Source organism: Otolemur garnettii, unplaced genomic scaffold, assembly GCF_000181295.1.
Source record: "Otolemur garnettii isolate 467f Iridium unplaced genomic scaffold, OtoGar3 scaffold00018, whole genome shotgun sequence".
Taxonomy (NCBI): domain Eukaryota; kingdom Metazoa; phylum Chordata; class Mammalia; order Primates; family Galagidae; genus Otolemur; species Otolemur garnettii.
The window spans coordinates 23,515,688-23,525,991 of NW_003852413.1; the positions used below are offsets into that span (position 1 = coordinate 23,515,688).

Below are 10,304 nucleotides of genomic sequence, written 5' to 3' on the forward strand. Positions count from 1 at the left end.
CTTTTGGGAGACACCCAGCCCCTCAGTGAGCTCTGCCCAGTCAGTAACCCCAACCCCCCAGCGTCCTCTGCGGGGGCCCAGCCAGAAAGCCCTGCAGGGTGCGCCCAGATCCTGTCTCAAGAAACCCAGGCCACTTGGAGCCTATGTGGAAAAAGCCACAGCTCTGGCCCTGTGTCCTTGGCTGCCCTGGGAAGAAGCTCAGAGGCCAGCTCCCTTCCACGGCCATTTATAGACACACTTCCCGTGCCCAGCATGCACCGCCCTCTGGGACCCGGCCAAGAAGAAGCCTGGCCTTGGGCCTACAGAAGCAGTGGTGAGGGGAGAGGGGGCGCAGGGAAAAAAGGGGGCCTGGACTTTCTCATTAAACTTACTGAGTGACCTTGTGCCTCCACATCATGTCTCCATGTGGCATAAGGAGTTAAGATCCCAGAGTCCCACAGCCAGGGTTTGAATCCCAGCTCCATCAAGGTTTTCTGGGTATGTGACCTTTGCAGTTTTCCTAACCTGGGTCTCAGTATCTTCATCTGTAAAGTGGACTGATAACAGAGGTGTGACACTTCCAGGGTTGTGAGAGGAGAGAGGGAGTCACCAAAGGTAACCTGTAAACCACAAGACTCAGGGCCTGGCACATGGTCAGTGCTCAGTAAGTGGGAGCCACTAGTATGAGGGTCTTAGACTCCATAAGCCCTTATTTCTAAGTACTATTTAGAACACTCTAACTGCCTTCACAAGCAGCACTTCATTGATTCCATAACACTCTCTGGGAAGGTATGGGGCAGGAAATCTTATTCTCATCTCACAGATGAGGAAACTGAGATCAGAGTCACACCACGATGAGCTGTGTGAGCTGGGTTCAAATGTAAATATTCAGATTCCAGAGTCCGCTTTGTCTTCACTTGCCCCAGGCTGCTCTCAAATGCCTTTTCCAGTACTAAGGTCTGACTCCATAGCAAGCTGTAGAGGAGGCATCTTGGAAAAGCAGGTAAACAAGAGTTGGGAAGTGTTGTGGGGACTGGGAAGCAAGGATCAGAGCAAGCAATGGGACTGTAACCAGCATGTCCCAGCTCCATGCAGTTTTCTTGGCAGCCTCAGCCACAGAACCTCTTACCTCCTACCAAGCCACACCTATGAGAAACTAGCACGTTGGGGCTGGTCACAGTGGCTCACACCTATAATCCCAGCACTTTGGAAGGCCAAGACAGGAGGATCACTTGAGGCCAGGAGTTTGAAACCAATCTAGGCATTGAAGCAAGACTCCTTCCTTGCTCTACAAAAATGAAAATTTTAAAAATTAGCCAGTCATGGTGTCAGGCACCTATAGTCCCAGCTTCTTGGGAAGCTGAGGCAGGATTGCTTGAGCTCAGGAATTGGGCTGTAATGAGCTATGCTCATTAAGCTCAAGGCTGCAATGAACTATGATCATGCCACTGCACTCCATCCTGGGTGACAGAGCGTGAAGCCTTGAATTTAAAAAGAAAAAAAAAAAAAAGTAGCATGTGGCATTAAGGTTAGACAACAGGAAGAACTTTTCATAGTAAGGAAAATGAAAAGGTTGGGATACCTCTTTCCCAAATAAGATTCATTCCCCCAGGAAATGAATGGCATCTGATGATGTCACTCCCTGGCACAATACTTTTCTTGTCTGGGTGCAGTGGCTCAAACCTATAATCCCAGCACTTTGGGAGGCCAAGGCAGGAAAATTCCTTGAGCCCAGGAGTCTGAGACCAGCCTGGGCAACACAGCAAGACCCTATCTCTACAACAATACAAATAAAACATTTATCCAGGTGTGGTGGCACATACCTATAGGCACAGCTACTCAAGAGGCTGAGGGAAGAGGATTGCCTCAGCCCAGGCATTCAAGATTGCAGTGAGCTATGATCGTGTCACTGCACTCCAGCCTGGGTGATAGAGGAAGACCCTGTCTCTAAAACTAATAATAATTTTTATTCTGTGGCTTCCCATTGCCCTCAGGGTTGAGTCAGCAGTCCAGAGCTCAGTCTACAAGGCTCTGCAGGGTTCTGCAGGGCCTGCCTCCCCTACCCCATCTCCTCCTCCGTCCTCCCCAGGTGCTGCTCTGTCTCCCAAGTGTTCAGTAATGCCTTCCCTGTCTCCCAGGCCTCTGCACAAACAGTCCTCCCTACTATAAGTTCTCCCCTGCCTCCTTCCCTCTACTTCCCTTATCCAGCTACCTCTTGTTTTCCCTTCTGATCGCCTTCTGTACGTCCCTTCCTCCGGAGTCCTACCTGACCTCCCCACCAGCACCTACAGCCCCCTCCACGCCCCCTCCCCCCTGGTGACATCATTTACAGTTGCTCATCTGCTCACCTGCCCACTTCACCAACCAGCCTAAGTGCAAGGACCTGAGCATCAGGGAGGCCAGAGTCAGTCCTACTCTGACACTTGGTGGCAATATGACCATTGGGCAATTTACTTACCTCTCTCACTATAAAATGGGATAATGACAGTACTTACCTCCTGGGGCTCTTATGAGAATTTTAAAAGGCTTTTTGTATAGGCCAGGTGGCATCCACATGTAGTAGTCTCAGTTCACACCTATAATCCCAGCGCTCTGGAAACTTGAGGCAGGCGTATCGCCTGAGCTCAGGAGTTTGAGACCAGCCTAGAAAGTGGAAGACCCCATCTCTAAAAAAATAGCCAGGTGTTGTGGCAGGCGCCTGTAGTCCCAGCTACTTGGGAGGCTGAGGCAAGAGGGTAGCTTGAGCCCTAAAGTTTAAGGTTGCTGTGAGCTATGATGCCACAGCACTCTAAAAGGGCTTTATGTATAAATACCAGTGCCCAAGTGTATAGTAATTACTCAATAAACATTAGGTAGTATTTATTTAATAATATTCCTGGGACGTAGTAGATATGCAACAAATACCTGCTGAAGTTATTTTATTTAATGATCACTTGCATAATACTTACTATGCATCAGGCACTGTTCCAAGCACATTATAAATAGTAACTTATTTTATAGATAAGGAAACTGAGGCACAGAGAAGGTAATTAACTTGCCCAGACAAGCTTCATACAAGTGTATGCCAGACTGCAAACTCAGGCAGTCTGGCTCCAGCATTCGTGCTTTTAAATGAATAAATTAAAGATATGCCCCTGCATGGGGGTAGGGGCTTCACCCTCAGTTCCCACTCCCCAACTCTTTCAGGTCCTGGAGCTCCTGGTTGGCAAGTGCCATCTGTGGGATGTCAGTGGGGCTAGCTGGAAGCCAGAGGTAAACTGCTGGGTTACCAACTCTACCATGTCCCAGGTGATGTCCGGCCCCCTGCTGGCAGGAGGCCACTCAGTCAGCTTGGCTCCCTGTGAAGAACCCAGAAGGATTCTGCACCCAGCACCCAGCCCCAGCCTGCTGCCCCAGTGTTCTTACTACACCATGGAAGGCTGGGGTGCCCAGGCCCTGGTGGCCCCCACACCCTACAAGGGGCCCCCCAACAGGCTCCAGCAGGCCACACAGGCTGAGGCCAAGGCCAATTGCCTCCTGCAATCCCCTGAGGAGCAGGCCTCGGGGACTCTAGAGGACCTTGACTCCTACATTGACTTCTCGCTGGAGACTCTCAACCAGATGATCCTGGAACTAGACCCTACCTTCCAGCTGCTTCCCGCAGGGGCTAGTAGCCCCCAGGCCAAATCTTCCCAGGGCACCACCTCAAGGAGAAAGAAAGATGAACCTGAAGCCTTAGGTAAGGACAGGGGCCAGTGCCTGGAATGGGTTTGGGACCAGACCTCATGAGGAAAAAGGATCTTCCTATGGAATCAGAGAAGGGGACGCCATCCTGTCGGGAGGTGCTGTGCAACCCTAAACAATTTACTAACCTCTCTGTGTCCTCTGCTACACAAAAGGGATAAATACAAGTTTCTCTCACTCTCCAATTCTGTTTCATTCCTGAGTTTGGAAAGTGATGGACACCTGTTTTATATGATTTTTTTAAATTAAATCATAGCTGTGTACATTAATGCAATTATGGGGCAAAATGTGCTGGTTTTATATACCATTGGAAATATTTTTATCAAACTGGTTAACATAGCCTTCACCACATTTTCTTAGTTATTGCATTGTTTTATATGATTTTTATGAGAACTTAAATAAGATAATACACAAAAAATTTTGTACAGTGCCATGCATATAAATAAGAGCTCAATACTTGTGGAGATCCTGAACCCCTTGTGCTATGGTTTCTCTCTTTATATCCTAATCTTGGCCACCTGAATTTTTTCTAGGATGGCTCTCTGGGCCCTGTTCCTGTTTAGGGGAGTGTTTCTCTGCTGAGGCCCAAGCTAAGAATAATGGGGTTCAAGAAACACAGAATTCAGTCCGTTTAGGATGGAACCCTGTCGTGTTTAAGCAGTGGTACACTAGTAAATCTCTAACAACTGGCTCCCTGGTTGCAGACAGGGACAGAAACAGCCATAATTTGAAGCATCTGCCCATTTCCATAGTGTAAATTCTCCCACTGTGGCCAGTTCCCAGCTCCCAACATGATGTCACTGATTGTGGAGTTGGAAACATATTACATAGCATTCCTACCACACCAACACAATAGGCATAAATAATCTCAAGGGTATAGATAATAGTAAAATGGAGTAAAATAATTAGGATGTGATGAATTTTGATTATTTACTACCTTTGTTTTTAATACAAGTCACTTCATTGTAAATTTATATAATGTAACTTTTAATGATGGCTGAGTTTAGCAACCAGCTGGACAAAACCCTAAAAATTTAACATCAGCTCTTAACAAGCTGGTATAAGCCAACTCCAGTGTGCCACCAAGTCCAAGGGAATCTGGAAATCTCTACATCTGCCTTCAGTTTCCCAAACAAAGCTTCAAGTATATTCTGAGGATGAGGATAGAGGAGCAGCAGCCCCATTTGCCAGGTTGGAAGACTGAGGCCTCCAAAGGTTAACAATCAGCTGAGTTGGAGGAGGTACAGTTAGGTTTAGAGACAGGAGCCATGAACTTCCATTTATTGAACACTTATTATATTCAGGGCACTGTGCTGAGCACTTTATACAGAATCTTCAATCCTCCCAATCCAGCCCCAGGAGGTAAGAATTTCATACCCATTTTACAGACAAAAAAATTGGAGTTGATAGGATTGAGTAAGGCTGGACTAGCCTAATCGCTGGAGTCAGGCAAAACTTAGGCAAGCTGTTTACTGTACTGCTTTGTGTCCCAGACTGCTCCTCTGTAAAGTGGAGGTAATAAGAGTTCTTACCTCAAGGGGTGCTGTGGGGATTAAAAGAAATAACACTGGCTGGCTGTTTATCACAAACTCTGGCATGCTATAAGTCATTACAAATGGTAGTCATTTTCATTAAGCATTGGGGTTGCATGCAGGGGCAGCCTCAGGGTAGGTCTGGGCTCTGGGGTGGAGGCCAGCCCAGCACCCAGGTCCTCTGGTGCCCCAGGCTCCTGGTGTCCTGCCTATTCTCCCTCCTACCACCAAGAATTGCCTGCCAGGCTGGTGCAGGAGACGCCTCCATCCCTCAAGAGCCTTCCTGCTTTTCAGGGCCAGTCATGGGCACGTCTCCGCAGGAAAGACGTCTTAGGCCTAATTACCGTTGGCAGAAGCCTGCCCAGGGTTTTAATGTTCATGCCCTGTGGCAGGATTTCCACATGCTCAAAGCCAGCTGGGGTGAAACCAGTCCCTGTGGAACATCCACATACGTGATGTGAGTGTTGATGACAACTGGGCCCTTCCTCCATGGAAAGGGCTGAGGACCAGAATGGGCCCGATGGGCAGTGAACAGCATCCTCAATGCCCTGGGTAGAACCGGCCATGTGAGCATCACAGCCTCCCAAAACCCTCCCCACAGACCCAGGCATAGCCCATGGCAGTGCAACTAACTCTGGGCATGGTGGTGCGCTCCATTATGTCTAAACATTCAATGTGAAGAACTTCCACTATTTTGCAATCTCATCCTCCCTACTTTTGGGACACTGAAGGAATGACATTCTAAAGTCATAGTGTTTAAAGATGTTCACTGCCCTATTTGTCCTAGTTTAGCAAAATTTAAAAATTAAACATGGGCAATCCTATATTGGCTCCTCCCCTAAATATATATAGATAGAATGTTTTTAACTGGCCTGTGTAATGCATGATCCCAGTGTCTACCCTATGAAGAAAATAGTGGAAACCTTATTTTACAGATTAAAAACCTGGGGCTCAGGGAAGGGTAGTGATGGCCTACAGTCACACAGCCGGTGAGGGGTAGGTCAGGCCTCAAACTCCGGGTGTCTGGGTCCAAAGTCCATGTTCTTGTGTTTCTCCCCTTCTAGAATCTGTTTTCCTGCCCTCTGAGGCATCAGAGTGCACCTCTTTGCTCTTCTTATGAGGCCCAAACCTCCCCTCCCAGTACTTGCTACCCCTTCCTCAGGTTCCCTGCCCCTACCTCTTGTTCGCCTGCCTTTGGGCTTGCCCTAGGGGGCCCCCAGGCACAGGGAAAGCAAACACCATCTCCCTGTCTTCTTTTTTTTTTTTTTTGAGACACAGTCTCACTATGTCGCCCTCGGTAGAGTTCCGTGGCATCATAGCTCACAGCAACCTCAAACTCTTGGGCTTAAACAATTCTCTTGCCTCAGCCTCCTAAGTAGCTGGGACTACAGGTGCCCGCCACAATGCCTGGCTATTTTGTTGTTGTTGTTGTTGTCATTGTTGTTTAGCAGGTCCAGGCCAGGTTCGAACCCACCAGCCCGGGTGCATGTGGCTGATGCCCTAACCACAAAGCTATGGGCACCAAGCCCATCTCCCTGTCTTTATCTTTTCGGCCACCCCCACCCTGCCTTTGGAATAGGCTCCACATTTCATTTTCCAGCAGTTTCTGCCACGCAAGGCAATCTGCCAGTGAAGGGTGTTTAATAACTGTCTCTCCGCCCCCCACCCACAGGCCCTGCCGGGTGCTGGCGCCAGCATCCTCCCAGAACTGCTCAGGCTTGCCCCACAGGCCAGTAAACAGTGACTTCACCCAGGTGGTGGGGGGGCTCCACCTCCTGCAGCCACATCCACCTCAGGACAGCACGGGGGTGACTCACACCTGGGTTCCCCATCCCTCCTCCTGCTGCTACCTCAGCCCCTGAAATGTCTCAGGTGGGCATTTGGGTGACCCAGTGAATAGGGGGCCCAGAGCTTGACCAGACTGAAACCCTCCCCAAAGCAGCCACACAGGGTGAGGCCTTGGCGCAGGGTCCCGAGGAACCCCTCCTTGCCCTGGAAGGGGCCCCTAAACTGAGCTCAGGAGCAACAGTCAGGTTCCTCCACTACCTGGCTGTGCAACATCAGATAATTCACTTAACCTTTCTGAGCCTTGCTTTCTCATCTGTCACATGTGAGTTCCCATATTCCCTACTTCAACAGACTCGTGAGGGTTAAACAAGCTAACACAGTTAACATGTGCATAGCGGTGCTGGCACACAGCACTCAATAAATACCAGCCGTTATTAAAAATTGTTGTACGGTATTAGCTCCATCCCCACTTTTCTCCACACCTCAGTTTCCTCCTCTATAAAAATATGCCTGCCCTGCCTAAGGGCTGTTATGAGGTACAGCAGAGATTGTGGGTGAAAACACTATAAAGTCCTTTAAAAATAGAGACTGTACTGCCAGTCTTCCAGAAAAAATCCACCCGATTCCAAGATCTCTTTTGTTTCAGAGCCTCTATAGTACAGCACCCCAGATAATCTCCTCTTGCCTTCATCGTCTAAGCAAAGAAAGCCCACTTTAGCCAGAGAGAGGGCTCCATCTGACCAGTACTGCCCCACAAAAGCAGGCAGGAAGGAAAGGCTCTTTCCTTGAGGCCCACCATGGACTGAGCTCCAGGCTCTACTCATCACTGTATTTAATCCTCATCACAACCTTGGGAGGTTGGCTTTAGATCCTCACTTTGCAGGGTAGGAAACTGAGGCTCAGAGAGGTTAGGAAAGTTACCTGATGCCTCCTGGCTGAAAAGTGGCAAAGCCAGGGCTCACGCCAGGTTTGCCTGACTACAAAGCCAGCCTCTTCCTCCTCCACCTGAGCAGTAAGCCCCAGTCAGTGTGCCAGCCTCCACTCACCTGATGCAAGGCTCACCCCTCCGCACCCAGCCAGGCTCAGACAGAGGCAATACCCCTGAGCAGCCAGCTGGGGCAGGCTGGGACCTCACAGTCACCACAAGGGGATGGTACAGGCGTCAGAACCCAGGGTGGGTGGGAGGTTGACAGACAGGAGCCAAGGGTTCTCCTGCCTGCCTCAGCTTCCATCCTGGGAAGGCAGAGCCAGGACTTACCTCCTCCAGGAGGGCACACCTGGCTGACTGCCACCTGCCATCATGTTTGTTGGAAGAGCACTGAGGACATTTTCCCTCCCCAGGCCAGGAGGGGGGTGTCCATCTTCACCATGGGGAGCACCCCAGGATCGCCTCAGGGATGATCTCTGAGGAAGAACAATGTCTCAGAACCCAGTAGTCCTGGATGCCCCATCTGGGCATAGGAAAGAACACTGGGGAGAGCCGGCAGCCTGGGCAGTGCTGGCTAACCAGGGCTCCACTACTAAGAGCTAAGAGCTACTAGAGGTCCACAGCTCAGGAATGAGGGAGCCCTGCCCTCAGGGAGCACCCACTCAGAAGCAGAGCTCTGAACTCTACCCTGCACCCAGATCCCCGGGCGTCTCGCCACAAAGTCAACTCTGACTCCCTAGGCCTGGGGTGGAGCTCGGGTAATGTGGTGCTGCCAGCCATGTCCCAGTGGCGGGGCTCCACGCACTCCCAAATCTCCTGGGGAACCAAAAACAAGCAAACAAACCTGAGACTTGGCCCCCCCCACCCCGCCCCCGCCCCCACCCCAGCTCTGCAGATTCCAGCGAATTGGCCTGAGGTGCAGCCTAGGCATTGAGACTCTGTCTCCGGGTGATTCTTGTATACCGCTGGAGAACTCCTGCCTCCACTATAGGTGCAGAGAAACAGTTTCCACATGACCCAAGCCACAGGTGTATTGGTGTCACTGGTGAGGGCCATCAAGCTGGGGGGTGGAGCAAATACAAAGGAGAGGATTCCCCAGTTTTTAAGCCCCTACTATGTGCCAAGCACTGTGCTGTGCCTCCCACATGAATCTCATTTCATCCTTACCTAACACCAAGAGGCTGTGTAGAGTCACCCCCATCACAGGTGTGAGAAACTGAGGCTCTGAATGGGGAAGCTCATTTGTCCAAGCTCTCTCAGCTAGTAGGTGACACAGCCAGGTCTCAAACCGGGGTTTGTCTGATTCCAAGGCCCATGTTCTTTCCATGGCATCTCCCTACCTAAGGGAATACATCACAGAAAGGATGACTTTGGACCTGGGCCCTAAAGGAGCAATTGAAGAGTTTCTGAAGAGTTTCTCCTCTCTGGGCCTCAGTTTCCTCATCTGAGTAAAAGAGAGAGGACCAGATAGTCTTAAGGACCCTTTCACCATTTCCATTCTAGGAGTCTAGGCTCCTGGGTCTCACCAGTGCTCTGCTTCTCTCTCCAAAGATATAAAGTACATCGAGGTGACCTCCACCAGATCACGGTGCCACGATGGCCCCCAGCGCTGCTGCAGCCCATCTGCCACCCCACCCTTCGGCTCTCCGCGCAGTGGTGGCCTCCTCCCTTCCAGAGATGGTCCCCGAGAGACCCGAAGCAGCAGTGAGAGCCTCATCTTCTCTGGGATCCAGGGCAGGGGGCACCAGCGCCCCCTTCCTCCTTGCGGGGGCTCCTCCCCACACCCTCCACACTCCCCCAGCATCTCCATCCCTTGCATGGGGAGCAAGGCCTCAGGTCCCCATGGCCTGAGCTCTCCGTTAGTGTCTCCTTCAGGCCTAGAGAAGGGGCTAGGGACCCAGGCCCCACAGCGGGGCAGCAGGGTCTCTGTGCTGTCAGCCAGCCCAGCATCTGACATCAGCTACGTGTTTGGAAGGTAGGTTCCACAGCTTCTGACTCTGCCTCCACATAGGTACACACAGATCCTAAAATCACAGAGCAGCTTCCTGCTCGGTCTGAGCAAAATCTGGGCATGCACCAAAGCTAAAAGAGTGACTGTTCTCTTTTATGCCACCACAGCCATTCAGATCTCAGCCTGTCTTCAAGCTTAGAATATAATTTAATATGCAAAAATCTTGACTTATTATTTGTTATCTACCTTCTGAGAAAAGAGCTATTGCATTAATGAGGTTCACCTATATCACTTCCATCCTCATTCAACGCATCTCAAGGAAGGGTTTTTGGTTTTGTTTTGTTCTGCTTTGCTTTGTTTTTTGTTTGTTTGGTTGGTTTTTGAGACAGAGTTTCATTTATTT

General features: G+C 50.2%; 1 protein-coding gene across 1 annotated transcript in view; it reads left to right on the forward strand.

Moving 5' to 3' along the window:
• The first annotated feature begins 3,105 nt into the window (after positions 1 to 3,105).
• The window catches only part of TNS4 (tensin 4), an 18,382-nt gene continuing 11,183 nt past the window's right edge, over positions 3,106 to 10,304 (forward strand). The window contains exons 1-2 of the mRNA XM_023511010.1: positions 3,106 to 3,697; positions 9,502 to 9,925. Coding sequence (XP_023366778.1) covers positions 3,118 to 3,697; positions 9,502 to 9,925 — 1,004 coding nt within the window. The 5' untranslated portion in view covers positions 3,106 to 3,117. The remainder of the gene's footprint in view (positions 3,698 to 9,501; positions 9,926 to 10,304) is intronic.